This window comes from Phodopus roborovskii, unplaced genomic scaffold (genome assembly GCF_943737965.1).
Source record: "Phodopus roborovskii unplaced genomic scaffold, PHOROB, whole genome shotgun sequence".
NCBI classification, from domain to species: Eukaryota; Metazoa; Chordata; class Mammalia; order Rodentia; family Cricetidae; genus Phodopus; species Phodopus roborovskii.
In genome coordinates, this window is record NW_026126433.1 from 28,554,067 (window position 1) to 28,579,783 (window position 25,717).

The following is a 25,717-nucleotide window of genomic DNA, read 5'->3' on the forward strand; positions in this document are numbered from 1 at the left end:
GTGTCAGAAAAGCTTTAAACAGACCTTGTCCTTTAAGAGTGTGGTAGTTTGAATGAGCTGTCCCTATAAGGACATTTGAATACAGTTGGTAGTTGTTTGGTAAGGACTAGAAGTGTGGAAGGGTTTAAGGTGTCAAAAGCCTCCTGCTATTCCCAGGGAGTATTCCAGTGTCCCTCTGTGGATCAGGGTGCCAGCACCCAGCTGCTGCAACTCTTAACTGCCTGCTTCCACCAGGCTCAGCCAAGGTGGCGATGGGCACCTGCGGATGGGCACCTGTGGCCTGGACAGTGTTTTATCACAGCAACAGATCCTTGTAAGAGGCAGATTTCAAAATACAATTCAAGCCTTAATTAAAATTAAGGCTTATGGAAATGTTAGAGTCACTACTGGATTCTAAGCCAGCTTTCTGGCATTACTCACCCTGCACTGAATGATACAAAACTCCAAGCACGATAAGAAACCGGAAATGCCTAACAGTCACCACTTTGGCCCACCACTAAACAAGAGACTAAGTTTCTTGCCACTGTGTGATGACAGAACTCCAGTAAGCATGTGACCTGTGCTGGCCCCTCTACTGTTCCCATTCCTGAAGACGGCTGTAGCTTTGACAAAGTTCTTCAGGCAGCTCTAACTACATATAAAACTGCAGCTCTGGTTCTGAAATCACACACTTCTGGGATTACTCAAAGGTCTGGCAGTTTCAAGTACTCCTTTTCCCATCCGAGGTTAAAAACACTTTTTTAAAAGTCAAAGATGAGAAACACGTTAGTGGTATAATTCATGAATGTCAAAGATGAAAAAAATATTACAACTCTTCTGGCTCCTTGTTCTAATAATATTAGAAATTTTATTTTGTAATTCAAAGGACAAAGTAAGTGAAGTGAAATGCGTTAAAAATGTAGATGGGCTAGAGGGACGGCTCAGCAGTTAACAGCATTCCCTGCTCTTGCATTAGACTTAGTTGAGGGTTACTCTCACCACATAGTCTGAACCCCAAGTGCTGTCCTCTGGTCTCCACAGGCACTGTGTACATATGTTACAGATGCATGCATGCATGCAACACACATAAAATAAAAATAAGTCAACTTGTTTTTTAAATGACAAGAGCTGACATTACCCTTTCTTTGCTTTCTGGAAAACCATGATATACTTGTCTCCACTTTCTCATGTCTTCCCTGCCATGATGTACTATAAACCCTAAGAAACTGAACTAAAATAAACCAAGTCCTTTCTCCTTTAAAAAGGGGGGGGGTGTGGAAGGAAGGAAAGAAGGGAGGGGGGAGGGAGGGAGGAATGGAGAGAGGCAAGGAGGGTGATGGGAGGGAGGGAGGAAAGGAGGGGAAATGTCCTTAGTATCTGGGTGTGAAATGCTTCAGTGTGTGCAAGGCCCTGAGTTCATTCCCCAGCACTATTTTAAAATTAAAAATAAACGGAAGAATTTATTTAGAACTGTGTTCTGCACTGATTTAAAGACAGCAAAACACATATAGCAGTTGGCAGTGGAAAGTGTTAAGGAAGAAGAGAAAATTAAAAGAGCAACTATGATGGGGAGGAGGCGCTGCTAACGTGGTAGGGCAGAAGAGAGAATGACTCACAACCTCCTTTACAGCTCTGCTAACCACATCGCGGTGTCCCCATCACTAAGGAGGGGATGTACCAGCAGGGACAAGAGCAAAACCCTGATTCTGTATGACAGAGACCACAATGGTGAGGGGATGTGAATAAATACATAATATTAGCCACAGGATGCCCTGTATGCCAGTCCTTTATATGAAATGAGGAAATACTTGGATATAATTCACAAATGTCCTTCATTTACTTTAAACAATGCTTAGACTATTTATACTAACTACAATGTACATATCATGTCAACAGTTTCTAGACCCATTTTTTGCCAAATATTTTTTGTGCCGCTTTGGTTGAACCCACAAATTAGCAGCTAATGCCAACATGCTTACTTAGCATGTACAAGGTGGGATTATAGAAAGGGCCAGCTACAGACAAAAGATGAACTTTATGAAAATGAAATATGTGTATAGTTTGTGTAACACTTTATGTGAAGTTTATATGTAGAATTCAGATTTAGAACTGACAAACGAAAATAAATACAGTTGTTTCAGCTCAGATAGCCACTACTTCTCTGTGGTAGCTTAAGTTTAACAAGAAAGCCCTTCCCTCCTTAGTGAGATTAGTATTTTAACTCCGTATCTAAGTAATACATATTATTTTAGGCTAATAAAAAAAAAACAAATAATTGTACTAGCTGATATCACAGCTTAAAGTTTTCTAAAATGTAGTAATATTTCAGAAACTATTAGTGGCATTCAATAATTTTAAATATGTTTGTGCTCTACAGCCCAATGATTAATACACTTAAGTCATGTACCTAGATGGATAGTGGCCAATGATGCTGAACAAAAAAGCAAGCCAAACACAAAATCAATGGAATGTCATTTACGTCAAAGTTTGAAAACCTGAAACTAGAAATAGCACATATTATTAAGCAACACCTACACTTGGGAAAACATGAGCAGACAGGTATAATTCAGTCTATTATTGAACAGTGTTCATCTGGGGAGGAAGGTATAGAAAGGCTTTACCAGGACAGGCTAGTACACAATTCTTTCAGCCTTGTTATGTGTCTTTTATATTCCAAAATAAAACAACAAGCATTCTTCTGCCACAAAACTCATCCTATGTATGCCAGCAGATTTAAAATAATCTTGTGATTCAACAAGACCAATGTCTAACAAGAATATTTAGTGTTAACATTTCTCCCAACAGCTATTTCTATCAATTTGTTAAGACTTTTGCTCTTTGAGCATTTCCTAAACACTACATTCATTTCTTATTCTAAACATTGAGTTCTCACTAAAAGTCAGACAAAACAGTATACAAGCTGTCAATCCCCTCCTTTACACAGCTTCAAATCAAGGAGAGGTAAGCAACAGCCAAAGGGCACAAGATGGAGGACACTGCGCGACTGCTCCCGCCTCACACACCGGTATCCGCACTGCACTAGTTTCCCTCCCAAACCACCGGCTGCTGCCCTTCCATCCCTTTGGCAGGCAGTTCCACACACCTTACACGGGGCTCTTCTTTACGCACTTCCTAGCAATCCTACCCACATTTTAGATACTCGGGTGCAGGGGATTGAATCCTCGGCCCCCATGTGCACCACAAATAGCAGCTCTACACTGACACCTTACAATTTACATTTCCTGCTCACACTACAAATGCATGCCATTATATACTGCCTGACTGAATTGTCTCCTCAAGCATGTAAAATTAATAATGTCCAAAGTCAAACTATTGCCCTTGCCACCAAATCTACAGTTTCCACTTGGTCTAGCACAAAACATTATGTTCTATATGAACAGCATTAGTGTGATGCTGACATTATAATTTCTCTATTCAGAGAGTATCAGCTACTCACATGTGATGTTAGACCAAAAACTGGCATCACTATGGTTCCCCTTGCATACACGGCGTGACAAATCTTCCCGATCTTTCCAGTCATACACTAATGCCAGCACTTGTTATCTCATTATCTCCCTGACTCACTCCTTTGCACTGCTCTTCCACCCCCCCCCATATGCTCACTTGCCCTCGTATCCATCAACTTAAAACCTAATCAGAAAATGTTATTCTTCTGCTCAAAACCCTCCACAGATGAAAAGATGACTCTCTTAACACTATGTACTGCTCTTGTATAGGACCTGAGTTTGTTCCTAGCACCCACATCAGACACCTCACACTGTTACCTCCAACACAGTGGCTCTGACACCTCCTTCTGACTCCATGGGCACTTACTCACATGAACACACACAATTAAAAACAATCTCCCAATGGCTTACCACCTTCATCACAGTAACTGTTTCCAAGGTAACATGCCCATCTAGCCCTCACTCATCCGTCATCTCTTGTATACAGCCCTTTTTCACCTAGCTTAGAAGGACATAATCCACTACCCTCTCCTCACCTGTTCCTGACTAGAACACATTTTTCCAAACACCCTAATACAGCAGTTCTCAACCTTCCTAATGCTAAGACCCTTTTAATACAGTTTCCCATGCTGTGGTGACCCCCAACCATAAAATTATTCTCATTGCCACTTCATAATTATAATTTTGCTTCTGTTATGAATGTACATATTTATGTTTTCTGATCATCTTAGGCCACCCTAGTGAACTGGTCATTCAACCCAAAAAGACGACCCAGCCCACTGCCCTCATGACATGCAGTCTCACCTCCTTAAGGATTCTTTCTGCTTTTCAGTGAAGTTTTCTTGATGATCCAATCTAAAACTGAAACCCCTCTACACTTTGTATCCTATGCTCTTCCCTTCTAATTTTTACATAATACTGTTTAGCTCACCTCACCAGAACGTACAATCTGTGAAGGCAAATTTCAGTGCATGCTTACTGTTGTATCTCCAGCAACTAAAGCAGGGCTAACACATAACAGACACTCAGTATACTTACTCCATTACAAACTTGTCAGATGACAAGTAAAGATGCTAGAAAGATGTTAGGAGAGCCTGCAGAAAAACAAACATGCCTAACTGTGCCTGACAACTCAAGGAGAAGAGGTAGTTAAGCACAAGAGGCACAGGCTCAATGATGAAGGATTAAAGGCAGGCCATTTTGCTAGACCAGAAAGTAGGAAATCTGCTTAGAAGCAAGAAAAAGGCAGCATGATGAAGGGATTCAGATTCTGTGAAGGTTTTCCTTTATCCTCAAAGCAAGCAAAACCACTGAGGTGGTTTGAACAGGAGTCACGTGAGCACATTTTCAACGTTGCTTGCCATAGCTGCCTGACAGATAACAGACCCCAGGGGTCAGAAAGGAGCAAAGCCCACTGTGAGGGTTTACCTGTGTTGTCAAGGGAATGAATTTCAAGTCACTCAGAAGATGGTGTAGCACAGACATGTCAAGGTTTGTCTGTGAGAGTTTTCCAACAATTATTAACTAACAGACCCACCTAGTCTGAATGAGGGGTGCACTACACCATGGGGTGAGGGGCCAGCTGAGTGCCAGCATGCCCATCTCTGCTCTAAGGCCTATGAGGCATCAACGACTCTGTTCCACCATGCCTTCCCCACCAGGCAGATGGGACTCCCTGAAACCACAAGCATAAATCTTTCCTCCAGGAAGTTAGTTCTGTTGGGTATTTGAGCACAGTGACAAGAAAAGCGACCAGTATACACATAGATCAAGTGAGAGGGCACCGCTGTGACTCAGTGGAGAAAAGATGGCTTCTTAGACTAGGTACTTATGACGGCAGCATGAAGAAACAGAGCTGGATGCAGCAATGCACACCTATAACTCTAGGAGGTGGAGAAAGGGCTATCAGGAGCTCCCAGTCTTATGTCTTCAGCTATACATACTGAGTTCAAGGCTAGCCCAGGCTACCTAAAACCTTGTTTCAAAAAGGGTGGGGAAATGGAAATCAAGGGGATCGAGCTGTTTTTACTGAAGAAATGAAGCCAAGGGAAATTTGAAGTTTCACAAATATTGTTCAGTCTATGTCTTCAGACAACAACCTAATGTACAATGTCTAAGTCCCTAGTCATAAATCCTACAGACAACGGAAAAGGCAGGTAAAAACATGCAGTAACCTAAAGACAACTCTGGGATCTGAAAAGGGAAAAGTTTAAAATACCTCAATAAAAATCTTATGCTGATTACAAACTGAAATATTTAGGTATTGTAGGTTAAATAAAACCACTTGTAATGTGTCTACTATGTGATGCACAGTTCAGTGAACAACACTAGATTTCCATGGGTTGTCATGAGTCTGGTGAGAGAGCAATAGTAAATATATCTTAGTCAAAAGAAAAATGACTCTTAGAAGACTTACATCCTGGGATGTATATGTGGGGGGTAATTTTTGTCAAGAATAACAGGGGTTTTGTTTTGGTCACTGAAATATAAAAGCCATTCTCTGTCCATTATTTATAGAGAGCACAGTTCTCCTTTGTCCACTATTAATCCAATAGCTCTACTTCTGGACCACTCTGCAGTGTAGAGAAAGATAATCACAGGCTTGTGGGAAATGACAGGGGCTCAGAGAACATGCAGGCAGTTCTCACTTCACTTGATAAGCAGTAAACTCCAGTTTATTAACACATTAAGTAGCCTACTTAGAAAAAAATCACAATAACCTGTTTACATCTCAGATATAATAGATTTATTAGTTATTACAGTGTTCTGGGTCACTATAGATTTGCATATAACACTATAAATACTGTATATCATTCCCAAAGAACCAACCATGAACTATCAAAATGGTTTTGTTTGGGGGAGAAAAATCAAGTTTATATATATTCTTACAAAGAGCAAAAACTGTCTTCTCAGAATCTGAGCCTAGTGTCAACACCGAGTTATTGTTAATAGTTTATAGAGTCAATGTGATATGTTCCCGAAGGTACATGTGCTAAGCCTGACTCTCCAGCGTGGGGAGACAGAGAAGCATTAAGAGGGGCCTTATATAAAGCAGTCAGGGTACAGGAGCACACCAGGACTGAGGTAGTTCTCCAGGAGTGGGCTGTCATAAAGACAACCCTGCTTGGCTTGGCCCCTGTTGACATGGCCATGTCCCTTTCTACTTTCCTGTCAAATTGTGAGCCAGCCCATGGGGCTTTCACTTAAGGCCCAGCATCAGACATTTTGTTACAGCAACACAAAACAGATGCAGACAGTTGTATATAAAAGATAACTACCACTATTCCCTCATCAATAAAGCAAAAATAGTATTATACACAGGTCTTTAAAATGATAAACTATTTTGGACATGGTAGCACATAGCTTTAATCCCAGCACTCAGAAGGCAGAGGCAGGGGGATCTCTGTGTGTTAGAGGCTAGCCTGGTCTACAGAGTGAGTTCCAGGACAACCAGGGCTATACAGAGAAACTCTCTCTCTCAATAACAACAACAACAACAACAATAATAATAATATAAAAACAGAAAATAAATACACACACACACACGTGCTTATAGTGACTGAGTAGATATATATTATTAGTTCCTTTATTTTTATTGGGGGGAAATATGTTTCTTGATCCTCCTCTAAAGTGCTGCCCAGCCTAGCCACCTGAGTTTAAGATCCACATGAAGGTGGAAAGAGAAAACTGATTTCATAAAAGTTGTTCTCTGACTTCTGTACATGCCCCCACATCACTTACAACACATGAGCATACACAATAATTTTTAAAAATTAAATAAGCTAAAATAACTGTCACATTATATGAAATTCAGGTAGAAGGAAAGCTTACTACTTATGTCTAATTTTCACCTTCCCATTAAAAAGCTCCAAAGTCCTGAGTAAATCACTTAACTTCTATAAGTTTATTACTTCCTTCAGTAATGACATCAAATGAGCCAGTGATTCAAGCATCCCAGTCATGACTAAAGAATGTACTCTGAGGAATGCTACCTGAGTCTCCAAGCACAAAATAAACACAGTGAAGGTGCAAGCTTTGACATTTAATGATTATATGAAATATGATTTAGATTTCTTGAACATCTTCAGATACTGTGGTTGATCGTTCTGTATATTTACAAGAATATTCCTAAAATTACTTACATCTGGCTGGATAGCTTTAAACACTGGGACATCCATTAGTGTTATCTGACCCTGAAAGACAAAGGGGGATTTGTTTTGTTTTGAATGCCAAGTTCTTTGGAACCCTATGATAAAAAATTTATTCAAAATAAAATAAAATCTCTACCTCATACTAAATTACCAATACATAGTCTTTCAGGCCTTAAAGAAAATAGAAATTGTAGTCTTTGTGCCATTAAATGTACTTACTCCTAGTTATCTCATTCCTAGGTAAGGCCGGAAAAAGAGCGGATTTTGACACTGTCATCCATTAGGTGGATCAGCAGGTCTCTCAGCACCAAGACTGATGACTTAAAGTCAGGACCTGAGTTCAATCCCTGGACCCCACATGGCAGAAGCAGAGAACCAACTCTGAGGTTGTTCTCTGACCACACACCCACCATGGTGCATGTGCCCCTTTTTCAAACAAATAAACAAATGTATGTATATAAAAAGAGTTTAAATGAAGCAATCAGGGAAGGGTAAATACATACTACACATAAGAACACGATTCCTGGAATGCAGAGTGGTTCAAGACCAAAAAAAGTCTTGTTAACAAAAGGACACCAAAGACCTAAGTAAATGAACAGTTATGTCAATTAAAAAGATTTGCTAGATAATTTGAACAAATCTAGATATTCCAATGATTGAGAAATCTTATTTCCTAATTTTTAAATTTACAAAAAAGCAAAAAAATACTTTTGAACATAAGGAGGCTTGAGTCAGCAAAGGCAGTGATCAGATCTAGTTTTGTTTTTGTTTTCTCAAACAGAAGGGATAACAAGAAATTGCCCTTTAAAAAGAAAGCTGTCCTTCTCTCCCCCCTCATCCTTCTCCACACTTGCGCTATTCTCCAATTCTAACTCAATAATAATAATAACACAAGTATATAATTGCATGCAAAAACTGGAAAGCTGGAGGCAGAAAACTTACCGCGTACTCTTCTGGTGTAACCTTAAGCACATCAAATACCACAGCATCAAAGCTTTTCTTCAGTTCAGAGCCCTTGTCACTTAATGACTCAGAGCTGCTACTTTTCTGTCAAGAAAGAAAACACAGCCTTTAAACACCATCTCAGCCAGTGTCACACAAAGCAGACAGGCCTCAAAATCTGAGGAGCTCTGGGGCTGAGGGTATGGTCAGTTGGTAAAGTGTATGCTACATAAACGTGTAAAATGTAGGCTGTGTGTGTATTTCCCTGACCCCAGTGCTGGGTAGTGCGCAAAGAAAAGATGATCCATGCAGCTCGTTGGCAGTTAGACCAGCTGAATCATAAGCTCTGGGTTCAGTGATGGACGCTGTCAAAATGGAACTGGACAGTGAATGAAGACACCTGTATCAACAGCTGATGTCCACTTGCACACAAACATGAACGCATGCACACACATGCACGTGCGCGTGCACGCGCGCGCACACACACACACACACACACACACACGAACCGAGAACACTGTGTAATAAAAAGATGCACAAAAGCTGAGCAGAGCATGTTGCTTAGTTGGAGGAATGCTGTATAAACAGCCAGAAAATGTGAAACCCAATGCTGAGTTTCAATTTTTTTAGGTTCTTACGTAAGTTACTCTTTCGTATGTCTCTTCAAATAAACATTCTGATTTTACTTAGTTCTAGCATGAGGTGAAGAAAAGAGACCACTGTACATCTACAGTCATGCATCACTTAATGCAGATACTGTCAATGTTTGTCAAACAATCTTGTCAATCATTATCAAAGTTTACTCACATAATCTATACTTGTTAACATGATCACAGCACCATTACTATACATGAAATAGCTACTAGCCAAAATGCCATTATGCAATTCATGACTGTATTTATATAACTTTTAAAATTAGAATAGAAAATACTCTTGTAACAAGAAAATATTTAGAACTCCATTTATTAAACAATGATATAAGCCATTCATACTTGTTAATATATGGTAATGGATGATTTGGCTGTCAACTGCCACACTTAATAAGAGGGAACTTAAAAGAACTACCCCATCAGACTGTGTGCTGTAGGCATGACTGTGGGGCATATTCTTATTGCTAATCGATGTGGGAGGTCCTAGACACTGAGAGAGGCACCATCCTTAGGCAGATGGATCTGGGCTGTATAAGAACATTGGTAGAAGAGTCTAGGGACAAGCCAGTAGGCAGCTTTCCTGCATGGAACCTATTTAGTTCCTGCTTCCAGTTTTCTTCCTTGAGCTCCTGCCCACTTGCTCTGTAAATTGAAATAAGCCCTTCCCTCCCCAAGTCACTTTTGGTCATGGTGTTTATCATGCCAACAGATAGCAACTGCAACAAAAGTGGTGTCAGAAGACTGGGGTTGTTGTTGGAACAGACCTGACAAGTAGTTTTTGGAACGATTTTGGACCTTTGGGCTGGAAAAGCCATTGAATGCTCAGGCTGTTCTCTAGGAGCTTAAAAGATAAGAATGCTGAAAGAAAATGCAGATAATGGAGGTCTGGTCAGTGAAGTTTCAGAGCAAAGCACAAACTTTAGGGCTGTCCGTGTGACGGTCTGGACTAAGAATCTATGAAGTAAAACTGTGCTGAAGAATTGTCTCTGATGGTTAGGAGAACAGCATCACTGAGGCCAGCACACAGTGGGCAAGGCTCAATTTGAAGCTGGAAGCTAACACTACAGTATGGAACAGTGTCTCACATGGTACTAGGGTTGAAGGCATGAGGATGGCGTGGAGAGTGGCTGATGCTTTGTACTACATGGTAAGGTTGGAGTTCATGCAGAGAGGTCTGGAGTAGCCATTGGCCAAGGCGCAGCCATGGCGGCAATGAAAGCCCCAGGATCAAAGGCTTGGTTGGTGGAGAAGGATTGGATCCCCTGAAGAGAGGCCAGGAAAAGCCACAGGGGCAGAAAATCCTGGACTGTGTGAGAGTGGAGGGCGTGAGCTGAGCATGGAGGGTGCATTAATTCACTCCTCTCTGTTCTTGACTAGGGATATAATGTGACTGGCTGCTTCAAGCTCCCGCAGCCCTGACTTCCCCACAGTGACAGACAGTAATCTGGAACTGTGAGACAACTAAACCCTTTTTCCAGAAAGTAGATTTAGTACAGGTAATTATCACAGCAACAGGAAATGAAACTAAGTAGATGGTAACACCAGGTCTGATGCTGTGATGACCTACTATGTGGCTTCCAGGACTTTGTAACCATTTTGTGAGAGGGATGTGAACAGCTAAGTGGGCTGTTCAAGTGGAAGCTAACTAGAAAAGAATGCTCAGAGAGACATTCAGTGGAGGCCTAGATCATGGGGCGTGGGAGGGACAGGCACTGGGCTGGGAGTGTGTGTAATAGTATGGCTGCATTCTGCCTGTGTCCTGAGAACCTGAATGAAGAATTTAAAGATAATGAACTGACTTATGTGACAAACTAGTGGCCTAAAAGCCACAGACAATATTAAGGAAAAAGCCAATTGGTTCAAGTTAAGAATTTTATTCTTAAGTATCACTTTTTAAGGAAATCTGCAGCGATATGTTAAAAAAATCTAAAGCTTATGATGAAGTAGAAAAAAAAAACATGTTTTTAATTTTGTCCTGACACAGTAAAACTATTTAAAGGTAGATCTCTTTGGCCTTCCTTCTCATTTAGCAAAGTACATTACTCTAAAGCCTAACATAATTTACTTACTTTTAGAAGAAACACTTTTTTGTATAAGTGAAATGATCTATTTTATTTGGATTTGTACACTGCTTCCAATGAACTAAAATAGTTATCTCTGGATGCACAGTTAGAAATACACTAACCATATATACATGACATATATAAGGAATATAGCTACAACATAACAAACACACAATCTGTTTCAAGAAGAAAAGCTATGAACAAAATTTATACAAGAAAATATGATTTTTAAATTGTAGTTTCAAAAATAACTCTCATCTATTTACTAGAAATGGATTTGTTTAAAATACAGCAAATTTCTGTGCACCGAGAAAGGAAAGCTCCAGAAGGAAGGAAAATCCCATGTGGAAAAACCTATATAGACAAGTTGTAACAGAAGCATCAACAAAATATGATATTCTCTGAACAGAATATTAAATTCAAATAGAGTACTAATGGAGATTAAGCCCATTAGAAAGAAAATCTGGAGGGGCTTCAGCAAGTTAAAGAAGCTGTTCCAGTGAGAGCACCTGAGCTTGGATCCTAGGTGCTCTCACGAGGACAGTGGGACAAGAGCCCTGGAGCTTGCTGGGCCATCTTGTCCAGCTGAATTTATGAGCTTAGGGGTCAGTGAAAAACCCTATGCTAGCTAGCTTTGAATGTCCGACTAGATACAAACTAGAGTCACCTGGGAAGAGCGAACCTCAATTGAGGAATTGCCATATCAGATGTAGGCATATCTGTGGGGAATTGTCTTGACTGATGATTTATAGGGGAGGGCACAGGCCACTGAGACTGGCACCATCGCATCATCCCTGGACAGGCAAGCCTGTGCTGTCTAGGAAAAGAAAACTGGGCAAGACCAAAGGGAGCAAGCCAGCAAGCAGCATTCTCCTAGATTCTACTTCAAGCTCCTACTTCACTTCCCTCAATGATGCCCTGTCACATGTAAACCAAATAAACCCTTTCTGTCCTAAGTTAGTTTTAGTTAAAAGGTTTAACATAGCAACAGAAAGCAAACTAGGACACTCTGTCTGAAAACACAAACAGAAAATGACAGAGGAAAACAGCCAACACTGCCTTTGGCCTACACACAAAAGCACCAGGTCACACACACAGACAGGTCTACAATATACCGAGGAGGGACTGACCCAAGTCCTGGATGAAAGGCTGGCTGTGGGAGCATCTAAGTCAATTAGCAGGCAACAAAGAACCATCAGTAGTTTACGGGAAGGTTAAAAGCTGTACTTTAATAAACAATATTAATTTATGGAGGGAGTTCAGCTGTTTAAGAGTGCTTCCTGCTCGTCCAGTGAACAGAGTTCACCGCACCAGCACCCACGTGGGAGGCTCATATCACCCATAACCCCAGCTCCAGGCAACCTGACACCCAGGGGTATCTGGACCCTTGCGGAACACACACACACACACACACACACACACACACACACACACACACGTTCATAAAAGAAAGAGTACTAATTGCTATTAAATTTCAGTTAAATGGACCAGAAAAAACAAAACAAAAACATACATACACACACACACACACAAAAAAAAAAAAAAAAAAAAAAACAGGAAAGTGAGGCAGGCTTGGCTACAATCCTAGCATTGGGGAAACAGGCAGGAAGAGTCTCAGCTGTACACTGGGCTTGAGGGGTGAGCCTGGGCTCCATAAGATCTGGCATTTTAAAATAAAACATTCTTGAGTAATGCTGACCCCTTCAGTGTGGGCAGGATCTATGACTTGCTTCTAATGAAGTGAATGTGCAAGAAAAGGGATATGATTTCCATGATTACATCACATAAGATTATAATTTCAGGCTTGTTGGCAGACTCTCTGACTCTATGTTGTGACAGAAGGGTGTGGTGCCCAAAGCAATTCAAGTAAACAAAACAACAGCAAGAAAAAAAAAAAATCTGTGTCTCTACACAGAAAGCTATGAAACTGATATCACAGAAACCACAAGTGGGGTAAAGATTGTTACAGGGCTCTCAGTCCAGGGAACTAAAAAATTAAACAATATTCTCTTCTAGTCTCCTAGCACAGTAAGAAAATCCCTAACAAAGTAGGAAATGCTGAAATTATCAAGCAAAGTATTCAAGATTTGTAAACAAAGCAAAACCTGGTGAGGAAAAATAAAGTTGAACACATAAAAGCAAGAACTGACTTCTTAGTTCAGTCTTCAAGTCCATTTCAACTCTAATGATTTTGATCTAATCGACAACAGGTTTAAAGTCGAGGTCTAAAAGGTACTCTAAAGGTTCATGAAATAGAATATCCCAAAACAGTTTCAATACTAATCCCAAGAGTTTTAAGCAATTATTTCTGCATCATACAAGTACTTTATCTACTTGCTTGGGGGTTGTTCTGTTTTTGTTTTTTAAAAGTCAGGCATGGTGACTCATGTTCTTTAATCACCGCTTGAGGGAGGCAGATACAGGCAGATCTCTGTGAGTTCAAGGCCAGCCTGGTCCACACAGTGAGACCCTGTTTCAAAACAAACAAACACGTACTGTTAAAAATGGCTCAGCAGAGGCATTAGCGTGTGGTGGCGCACGCCTTTAGAGAAGCAGAAGCAGGTGGATCTCTGTGAGTTTGAGGCCAGCCTGATCTACAAAAGCTAGTTCCAGAACAGCCTCCAAAGCCACAGAAAAACCCTGTCTCAAAAAATAAAAAAACCAACCAACCAAAAAAAAAAAAAAATTTAAAAGACCAGACAGAGCCAAACATGCCTGCAACCCCAGCATTGTCTTATGGCAGTAAGGCACATGAACCTGTACATTCATGTGCATACAACACACACACACACACACCCTCAGAAAAACAAATATTGCATGCTTTTCTCTTATTATGAAGAATTTACATTTAAATATACACATACATGTATCTATAGATAACAGGAAGGATGAGTGGGAACTATTAAGTAGAGTAAGATGTCTATAAGGAAGGGAGGAGAAAATAAGAGAAAGTAATGGGAAGGGACAAAAGCAAACTCTCATAAACAGAACCTAGGTATGTGTGTGATCAAAGCTAAGAGGGAAGGAGACTAGCAAGCAAGAGAGGAGGGAAGGGACAAACATGAGTGAGGTACAAAGATAACAACAACAAAATCTACTACTATGTATGATGATTAAGAAAGAGTAATTGGAAAGACACTGTAGAAGCTGGCTAGTTCTATGCTCACATTGATTTTAAAATGTAACCAACTTGAATGCTCAGAACTTTAGAAAGCCAGATAAGAATCTTTATAATGAGGTCCTTACGTGTCTTACCTCGGAAACAGTGGCTGCGATATTAACATTGCTTGCCTGCCCGTTCATCAGGTCCATGCTGCCCTCATCAGTCCCTGATCCTATATCAACAGCAACAGGTCTGATTACTTCATGTCCAAGGCCACAAATACATTATTCCTGTTAGGAAAAAAAAGAAAAACATATCAAAATGTGTGTCTTCCTCTAAGCTCACAAAAAACAGCCATGCCACTGCCGTGCTGGGAAAGTCTGTCAGTCTGCTAAATTCTTGTTTTCACTAAGCCACAGTGTTCAGAGATCAGAAATATGAAGTGTGGCATAGTCGCTTCAGTTAGAGTGAAATAAAAGTGCTACTGCACTCAGTAAGTGAATAGAATACTGTGGGGAAAGACTCAAATTGCACAGCAGTTTTAGTTTTAATTAAATAACAAGTATTTGAAACATGTGGCAAAGTGACACATCCCCCACCTCCATGATGTTCTCAAGGTTCAGATGCCACCTCTAGATTAACAATACTGAAGAAACTTGACATTACTGCTTTAGTCAAAAATAAAAAAAGTTACAGGACATGGCACCAAACCACAATACATGGTAGGTTCATTTGTGTAGGGCTTTAAGGTTGCTGAATATCCTCAATCCGTTATCCCATTGAAAACATGGGTAAAGAGAAAACTCTGTACTTGCAAGTGTGACAGCAACACCATTACTATTCCCTCTGGGAACACTAGCAGGCAAGTGAGGAACATGACTCAGAACTTCTACAACTCCAGCCGAATATTCTTTGCATTAACACTGTTATTTCTTTCCACTTACTAAGATCAGAATATTCACCTGGGATTTTACTGGTTTTCCCAAACAATATAACACAACTTCTTTTCCATAAATTGGCAGGGGAAAACAGACTTCCAAACTTAAATGTCTTTCTTCAAAAAAACAAAACAAAACAAAACAAAACAACAACAACAGAAAAAACCCTGTAAGTTAGGTATTCTACACTATTTACCAGGCAACTGACTATAGAGAGCAGGCAGGCAGGCAGGCAGGCAGGCAGGCAGAAAGGGATACAGCTCAGCAGTAGAACGGGTGTGTGTGTGTTGTATAAGAACCCAGGTTCAATTCCCGGTACAAAATCCTCTCCTACCTCCCCAACAGATCACAAGCTTAAGTCTACATCTGAATGCAACAAATCAACTTTTTTGTTGTTTCCTCATATATAAAACGGGCAACGGTGTCTGCTTCACAGAGCTGTGGTGGAGAAAACTGAGCTACTATGCATTTACTTATGGTAAATTTGTTCCTACAACAATGCAATGAGGATGCAATTTTTTTATTGTCTATTTAACAAATATAAAGTTTAAATATAACATTTTTCCAAATAAAGAAAAAAAGACAAAAAGAAAAAAACTGTGTAAATACATGGCTGGCAATCAGAGTATATCTGGTGAGCAACATGAAAACCCTCACATGCAAGGATTAGGAATCTGTTTCTTAAATGGACCAAAACATGCTCCTGGGGTTTCAAATGCTTAAAATTATAACTAATGACAGCAGCTTTCAAGCATGTGTTAAATTATCTTCATTTCTTCAGATTAGCCTTAGCACTTCCTAGAAACATAACATCACACTACATTTTTTAAAAATATATTTGAATTAGTAGGATTAAATCAAGAACACGGAAACTCCTTCTAGCTCACACTATCTCATTGCACAGGCTCCATTATCCTTACAATACACTCAGTGGTAAGGCAAGGCTGATATTGCCCTACTACACTAAAAATCAGCTTGTGATGGGCATGGTAATACACACTTGTAACCCCAACCCTGTGAGGCCAAAAAGATCACAGCCTAAGACCAGCCTGAGCTATATAGCAGGTTCTAGGCCAGCCTGTCCTACACAGTGAGATTCAATCTCACTAAATAAATATTTTAAAACCCAGCTTTATAATTAATTATACATTAATACATTTGAATCAGGTTTTCTTGACCTATTTTCAATTTTAATCACAGACAGAGAGAGGGACAGGGAGAAAGAAGGGGGGAGAGGGTGTATGCAATCTGAATCACAATCTTACTCTGCAGACCAAACTGGTCTAGAACTTACTACAGAGCCTAAGCTGGCCTCTGATTTTCTCTGGCAATAACGCTCTATGTAACAAAATGTTTTCAAATATTTCCTAGCCTGTGTGTGTGTGTGTGTGTGTGTGTGTGTGTGTGTGTGTGTGTGTGTGGGGCGCATGTAACAAGAATTTATAAGTCTAGAGCGCCCCCTAGTGTTAAGAAGAAATTTTACTTAATTGAATCAACCTATTTTACATGTTGGATACATAAATTTTACTATTTACTAATAAATAAAGGTAAAACAGATAAGGACTAAATGTTAATATATTTGAATCAGGTTTTCTTTGCTTTCAATCAATTGCTCTCCGTGTGTGTGTGTGTGTGTGTGTGTGTGTGTGTGTGTGTGTGTGTGTGTATGTGTGTTGAAACAGATTCTTTTCATAATGCAGATTGGTCTAGAATTTACTATAGAACCTAGGATGGCCTCAAACCCATGGCAATCCCCCTATCTCCTGCCCCATGCCTGGCTTTGCCAATTTTGTTATTAAATGACACACATGTGTGTATATGTATATACATACACACACACACATTAGTTTATTTCATTTTACTAGGGATATAAAGTGGCACATGACTACAAATATTACAATAACTATTTTCTTAGTTAAGTTCACTAAATTCAATTCACTCTCTTTTCTAGTTAGAAGATATTTATTCTGCCTGTCTTCTGGGTTCTTTTCAACCAGCAATATGAGCCCCCAAGTGGGAAACCTTGAAATGCAGACTTAGATATTTGCTTGAGTTCATAAACTAGATCATCAAAATGCAGGCAATCAACCACTTAGCCTCCTAACTGCTCATCTTTTCAAGAATTCTTCCAATACCACACCAAGTTATTTTGTCCTTTCCTTTAATAAACAAACAAAGGATTAAAGTTGATGGAGAAACTCACTATTAATGGATCTCAGTGCACAGCTGCATATTCTTTCCTAAGATGATCTGTGCTATGAGTATTCCAGACATATTAACTGTTCGATTTCCTATAACAAGGAAACTGGTATGATATGCAATTAACTGGTGTGGTAAGTGTATTGCCTTTGCATATAACTGAACTTTATTTCCTTTAGCACCTGAGGCTATAATACACCCTTCTCTGTGTTAAGTGTCATACTGTAATACTCTCATTAGGGAATATGACTAGCAGAGACTTTCTGCTGTGGTCAGTTGTCATCACTAGGTTTGCCAGATACCCACTGTGGGGTTACTTCTTGAACCATCAACTCCAAGTCAAGCTTTAACACTGTGTAGACAAGCCTCCAGACTCCAATCTAACAAGGCCTCTCCATCTCTATTCTAGCTGCAGAGTTTATACAGTTTATTCTAGTTTTAAGTTGATAGAGAAGACTTTTAATGTACACTGTTGGTTTTTTAGTTTTTTAGTTTCCTTCCTTCCTTTTTTCTGAGACAGGGTTTCTCTGTATAGCTCTGGCTGTCCTGGAACTCACTCTGTAGATCAGGCTCACCTCTAACTTGGAGATCTGCCTGCCCCTGCCTCCCAAGTGCTGAGATTAAAGGCTTACAGCACCATTGCCCCAGGCATACTACTAATTTTTATTCTTCAACACCATTAACTGTCAGCCTTACTCATGTATTTAATAATATATGCACACTATTCATGGACTACTTAAAAATGTTGTGTATCTGTGTATGAGGCCAAAATATGGGTCACTCTTTTTACAGAATGATTTCTACCATAATTATGACTGCTTTGTGGCTGCAGTATTTGCATTATCTTCATGGAAGTCTGCAGGTCCTGTGATTCCCAGTTTAACTGAAATACTGTTAGGCCATCTGGAGTTGAGCACACTGGTTTCAGCTTTTAATGGAATTTATATAAAATGATACCCCATAATTTAAATATTCAAATGGATCATTACAAGTAAGAAATTAGGCTGGTTAGATGGAAAGGCAACTGACACACAAGCCTAACAATTTAAGTCCAACCCAAGGAACCCATGAAAAGGTAGGAGAGAAACAAATGCCTCAAAATTATACTCCAACCTTCACACACTCTGTGGCATATGCACCAATAAGAATAATAAAAAACTGGAACACTGCTGTGACACCCTTAAGATGATATTCTTAGACTCTCTGGTATTTAATTTATGACAGGTAGCTAGTTTTCCTTCAACATTTATTTAAATAATATCTAAAGCTACACTTTCTGCTACTCGTGGAATCCCAAAGGTGTGAGCAGCCTGTGCCATGCACTAAGGTGCGCATACTCCTACCATGTGACTTTACTTTTTTTTAATCTAAGAAAATGAGATTAGATTAGTCCCAGATTCTAATACTTTGTTTTTATAATTAGTCATTAAAAATGCTGAGTACAACCAATAATTAACTGTTTATGACAAAAGTTTAATAAAAAAATGCAGCTGCCTCTTAAAACCATTTCTGGTACAGCACTGATTACCTTTACTATTTATAGTTCACAAAAAGCTCAATTTATTATGATAGAAGTGTCAAAAGAATGGGTTCTGATGAAGATCTGGGTTATACAAGATTCCCTGCCCAATATCTTCCACAATGGCATTTTCACACTGCTTATATTATCATTCCTTAATGATGACTTTAAGTTTCTTAAAGTTAAAGACCTACATTTTAAAAAAGAACATAACACACCATTATCCTTCATCTTTGCATTCATGTACATATAGCATATTTCACCTCATTGTCTACCTAATAGATATCAGCTGAAAGAATGAGAATGCCTGAACAAAGCAATCCTTCATAAGGCGAGATTATATAAAAGCCAGTGAGCAGTAAAAGGACTGGACAGTGGTGAACAAATATCACACACACACACACACACACACACACACACACACACACACCTGACCATAAGATGACAGGTAAGATTTGGTCATTTAATTAGTACAGGATGATGACCATTCCTGCAACAGAGCTGATAAAATAATCTAAAAACTTGCTGAGCTTCATGAGAAATTTAGAACAAGAACTTGAATTCTAATCCCAGTAGAGATAAGAACAGAACTAGACAATCACTCTCTCTCTCTTTCCAGCCCACCCCCACCCATCTCCATTTGAAGTAGAGCCAGAGAGGTCAAAGGCGGAGCCAACACTGGGAAGATGCTCTGGGGGAAAACTGTCTTGGCACAGGACAATGAGTAAACTTATCTGTGTTGGCGTGGGCTTAATATTGAGATTAAAATACAATATCTACTCCTGCAATTCTTATTCCAGGGATGATACCACAGATACAGAATTTGAATTTATATTACTACCATGACCCAAGATCCTCAACATAATAAGTCCACATTAAAATATGTTCACATGCCAGGCATATTTTCATGACTTTGCAGTCACCCAGGTCTACAGAGAGGGGTCCAGGCCAGTCAAGACTACATAGTGAGACCCTGCCTTAAAAGTAAATAAAATAAAATCCACATCAGCCGCAGTCCTTTAACACAAGACAGGGAAATAGAATTGAACAAGGAATAGGTAATGTGACAGACAAAGCCCCACCACACACACACTCAATACACAGACACTACCAGCTGTATAAGCACACAACCTGTTGTTAGTTAAAGGAAGCAACAATGACTGGGATTACTTCCCATGAAAAACTACCAGGCTACACACCCAAAAGGACTGAAATCAGTAACCAAAAGAAGGGGAGGGGGAACATAAAAAATTTATAATTTTAAACAAAATTATATTCATTATAGAAACATTGTATCAACTGTACTAAAGAGGGAATTCATGAGGTAACAAAACAGGGAAGTGTGAACAGCATGTAAAAGTGGAAAACTGAGTACACCCAATAGTCATAAGAACTGTTCAAAAGGAGAGATGAGCAAAGAAAGGCCACTTTTAAAGATAAGGGCTGGAGACTTTCCAGAACATACGAGATGTGCCTCTTCTTATCCCTGAGCAGGATAAACAAAAACAAAATAACAGAACAAAACAAAACAAACAAACAAACAAAAAACCCCATATTTCTCATATATCACTTTAAACTGGCAAGGAATTATTAATGAGTGAAGGAGAGGCGAATTACTTATATAGGAACAACAATAACAACCTGAAGATTTCTCAACAGCACCAATGTGCTAAGACTAAACAACCATCAATTTAGAACTCTACAGTTGGCTTCTCAATCAAAAGCAAGAGGAGGGAGTGGCTGAAGAGCTGCAGTCAGGGGTGCACACTGCTCTTACAGGAGAAACTGGCTGCCAGCATCCAGCACCAACAGCTCACAACCTCCTCTACTATAGATTCAGCAGAGCCCACACCTCTCCCAGCTGCCACAGTCACCTGCACTCAAATGCAGCTCCCCCCTCCCCCATGTATACACGCAATTAAAAAACATAGTTAAAAAGCAAGTGCTTTTTAAAAGAGGGAGAACAGGGGTTGGGGATTTAACTCAGTGGTAGGGCAAGGCCCTGGGCTCTGTCCAGTCATCAGCTGGGGGGTAGAGTGGGGGGTGGAGTGGGCACACAGGACAGGACACAATGACAAAAACATTTCCAAAGAATTCTTGCCCCTGAGAGAGCATTCAGGTTCCAGCCTTGGCTAGGGGCTAGGTGGCAGGCAGGTAGGGTTTTTCTAGCAGGAGTGGGGGGGGGGGGGAAGAGGGAAGTAAACCCACTCACCCATGTTCCTCTCATGGCTCTCTCTATTCTTCAAAGTTGGGGGCTTCCCCAAAAAGCTCTCTCTCAATAGCTCTAAGATTTCTCTCTAAAAGTTCTTTTAAAATTCTCTAAAGTTCTTTCTAAAAAGTCTCCAAAATTCCTTCTAAAATTTCTCCTGAGGTCTCTCCTATCCCACAAGGCTTCTAGTTTTTATACCCACAGGCACACTTGATAATTCTGACAATAGGGCATGCCTGTCTCTCAGAGACAGGAAGGTGGGGAAGATCTTGAGAAAAGCAGGTGCTTCTCTCCCCTGGAGGTGACCTGCAAAATGTCCTGGCAAATGTAAGTCTCAAGGGGGATGTGACTTGCTGCTAACTCATTAAAGGGGGCATCTCAGCGCTATCAAAGGGAAAAACTAAGACTATGTAGTGTGAGATCCAGAGGCTGCAGCTCTTACTGCTGATGTCCTGGTGAGAAAGAATTCCTTTCTCTGGGGCCTATTTGAGTACAAAGCACCCAGTATATATTCTATATAAAGCCAAATTCATAGTAAAAAATATTCTGGAGCTGATACCTAGAATATTAATTGCTACTTCTGTAATAAATGATAAAGGCTCCCAGACTTTATGTGGACTATTATTTTGTAGTCCACATAGTAAGAAAATATAAATTAAAAAAAACTATTAATTTCCAAATTAAAAAACCTGTCCTCATTCCTATTTAAGTTTGTACAAACTGGGCAAAAACTCAGGAGAAGAAATGACTATATTAAACATGACTGTTAAGATGACTACTATTTTTGAAGCTTTGTCAAAGTGTTTTAGAAAATCACAATTAACTCCTAGTGCTAGCTTTTTCATAACTAACATTCTGCTTTTATGATCTGTTTTTGTTTTATGCACACTGGTCTTTTGCCTGCCTGTGCATCTGTGTGAGGGTGTCAGACACTCTGGAACTGGAGCTACAGACAGTTTTATGATCTGCCATGTGGGTGCTGGGAATTGAACCCAGGTCCTCTGGAAGAGGAGCCATCTCTCCAGTCCCAACATCCTGCTTTTATAAAGAAGGAATAAGCAATTATTTTCATATAAAGTCAGATCACATGTCATATACATTGGATACAACAGCATAACACACACAAAAAAAATGAGGTACTTTCTACCAGGAGGCCATGCACTAAGAATCTTTTCTTAATACATTCAATCAACTAAGAGGTAGTCTACTTTTAGATATTTTATTGTGAGATTATAATACACCCCCCTTCCTCTCCCTAAGCCCTCTCACAAACCTCTCCTTGCTTTCTTTCAGATTGATGGCCTCTTTTTTTCATTGTTGTTGCTGCATACAATGTATATGTCTATACATACATATTCCTACATAGACAAACACAATATGTTCAATCTGTATAACTGTGTAACTTATATGTATGTTTCCAGGGACAACTATTTGGTTTTGGCTAACCAGTTTGCCCTTATACTTACAGAGAGGTAGTGACCTTAACCTGCATCAAGGAAACTTTTTTTTTGCAACAGATGGTGAACGTTTCAGAAAACAACCACCAATCAAAATGCAGAGCTGTGGAGTCCAGTCCCAGTGGACACATACACAGCACAACCACAGTACCTAAGGCTTGGGGAACTTGGGACAGAGGGGGCAGAAAGACTGTATGAGGCAGAGGACCAGAGAGTTTGCTGTGAGACTATGTCTCCTAGGAAAGTCAGAGCCGCATGAACATCAACAAGGACACAACAGACATGCCAACGTAAAAGGCGGTGGAGAACACCACCAGGCCTCAGCCCTACTACAGGCAATTAAGAAATGTTGGGAATGGGAGAAATCGTCTTCTCCAGGGAAGAGCATGCTAACTGGCCATCCAATACCATTTTAAAGAGGAACACTTATCCACGTTTATACTGTAGAGATGAACAGCCAGAAGACAGGGACAGAGAAAGGACAGATGGAAGGAAACCTAAAAGGTATTCCTACTCTGGTCAAACTTAAAATATGGCGAGGGATGAAAAGAGCAAAAGAATGAAAGATCCTGGGACCAGTGTACTGCACTGTCCCTGGTTGTGTGATTCTGCTTCAAGAAGCAGGTGGTTTCTATACAAGTCAGTATCTAGAAATACAAAGGAGAAAGCTAAAAAGAAAGAAGAAAGCAAAGCCATGATGAAGTAGTATAAGCAATAAAAGAAAGAAGAAAGCAAAGCCATGATGAAGTAGTATAAGCAATACAAACATTCAAATTTGAAAGGAAGGGCGTTGTGAAGAGAAGATGCAACTCAGCATACAGGCCTTCCAGACATGAGAAACCCTGATGAGACCTAGCAGCGTTCCAAGCAGCAGAACTGTGCAAGTCTCAACAGTCAAGCAGAAAAACAGAGACTAGAAGGGACAGGAATCATTAACAGCTTCCATATGGAAATGATCTTAGGAAACTATTTCTGGTCTTTGAAATATCGGACACACTAGGAATTTCCCACCTTCCACCAAACCAGCAGAGCATCTGAAGTGACATGCAACTCCTTCCCATCCAAGTTCTCCAGGATCTTCTCTTTGGGACCCTCATTTAGACGCTCTTTCTATACACCATGCATGCTCACATTTTAGCCTCTTGACTTCAATTCTCTTCATACATTAGTACCTAGCTTAATGCAAAAGTCTCAGTCACACAGAAAACACAGTCTCTAATAGATGATATCAAAGGAAAAAAAATGCAATTCACATGAATCCATGAACAATTTGCACTGTCCTCCTTGCTTAAAGGGCAAATAAAATGATGTAGTGTAAAAACCTGGGATGCAGAACCTTAACTATAGGTCTAGACAAGTGTGTTATGCTGGGCAAATTATTTACTTAGAGCACAAAGGACTGGATTTGAATATTTAATAAAAACACTAAGTCTTCAGCAAGTAGTCTACTTATCTATAATTCTAAACCAATGATGATCCCTTAGCGTGCTAAACTCTACTGCTGACAACTGACTTCTAAGTGCCTACTGAACCCTCCTCAGCCCTAACGCTTGGGGATTAGACACAGTTCAAATATCAGTTTTTCAAATTTTTGAATACTTATGCAGTTAATACTGATTGAATAACTAACTTTAAGTTTCCTGTTTTGGGGCTGGAGAGATGGCTCAGAGGTTAAGAGCAGTGGCTGCTCTTCCAGAGGTCCTGAGTTCAATTCCCAGCAACCACATGGTGGCTCACAGCCATGTGCAATGAGATCTGGTGTCCTCTTCTGGTATGCAGGCATACATGTAGTCAGAACTCTATATACATAATAAATAAACAAATCTGGTTTTTTTAAGTTTCCTGTTTTGAAGCATTTCTAATTTTCTAAGGATACCTAGTATCTATAAATTAAACAACTGTTAACAGTTTATTCAAATATATATAATGTATCCTCAGTTCAGAACTAAAGCATTACCTTATCCTTAGAATAAAATGTAAAAATATAAGCTATACTTAATTTTAAATCTGAGAGTAGCAAGGTTTTCAAACAATAGTAGTTAATTCACATGGACATGAACACACCCTGAAACTGTGAGAAAATGAGTTCTGGAAAACTTCCCAATACTTGAAGCCAACCATAATGACAGGGCTAGCAATTTCACACACCACCCAAGATGTAAAAGGGAAAAACCGCTGGTAATGTTAAGTGACTCTACTGGATGTTTAGAGCGTCATGTCAGAACAACTAGATAAAGCATTTCCCAGGAAGCTTTACTCACTCACTCACCAAATTGGTATTTAAGCTAAAACATCAATTTATACTTTATATTAGTTTCTAAATGCTTGAGGCACACATTTAAGAAGTGTGAGAAAGAAGGTTTTCAAAACAAACTAAGTCAGCATCTTAAATTAGAAGGAAGGTGACAGAGATAACAGGAAAGTATTTCATTTACCCTGAAGCCATTTAATACCTTCACTGAAGTAGGGCACATATATTAAAAGCAAGGGGGTGGGAACTCTGGGTCCATCAGTCCAGCATGGGGTCACAAACCCATAAACCCAGCACTGAGAAAGTGTAAATAGGAAGATGCTGAGTTCCAAACCAGATTGAGCTGCTTGTACATAGGAGGTGCCATTTAACTTGTAGAGGAAGGGACTTTCACATGTTTAACTCTCGAGGGGGATACAGACTACAAAATAGAGTATTTCAAGGTTAAGCATAGAAAATTCAGAAAGAGAATTTGTGAAGTAATCCTAATGCAAAGACTGGTGACAGGGCTGGAGGGATGAATAAGCAGTTAAGAGCACTTACTGCTCCTCTTCCTTGAGTTGCCAGCACTGAAGGAGGACGAAGATGCTCACAACTACCTCTAACTAGCTCCAGGGCTGCATGTCTCAACCTTCCTCATGCTGTGACCCGACCCTATAATACAGTTCCTCACGCTGTGGTGACCCCCAATCTCAAAATTATTCTCACTGCTACTTCATAACTGTAATTTTACTATTGCTAAGAATCGTAATGTAAAATTTTTTGGAGACAGTAGTTTGTCAAAAGGGT

At 39.8% G+C, this 25,717-nt stretch overlaps 1 protein-coding gene across 6 annotated transcripts in view; it reads right to left on the bottom strand.

Moving 5' to 3' along the window:
* The window catches only part of Ralgps2 (Ral GEF with PH domain and SH3 binding motif 2), a 126,243-nt gene that overhangs the window by 81,709 nt on the left and 18,817 nt on the right, over nucleotides 1–25,717 (bottom strand). For all 6 annotated transcript variants that reach the window (XM_051186026.1, XM_051186028.1, XM_051186027.1 and 3 more), the window contains exons 2-4: nucleotides 14,508–14,645; nucleotides 8,540–8,644; nucleotides 7,589–7,639 (exon numbers count right to left, since the gene is read on the bottom strand). In XM_051186026.1, coding sequence (XP_051041983.1) covers nucleotides 7,589–7,639; nucleotides 8,540–8,644; nucleotides 14,508–14,564 — 213 coding nt within the window. In that variant the 5' untranslated portion in view covers nucleotides 14,565–14,645. The remainder of the gene's footprint in view (nucleotides 1–7,588; nucleotides 7,640–8,539; nucleotides 8,645–14,507; nucleotides 14,646–25,717) is intronic.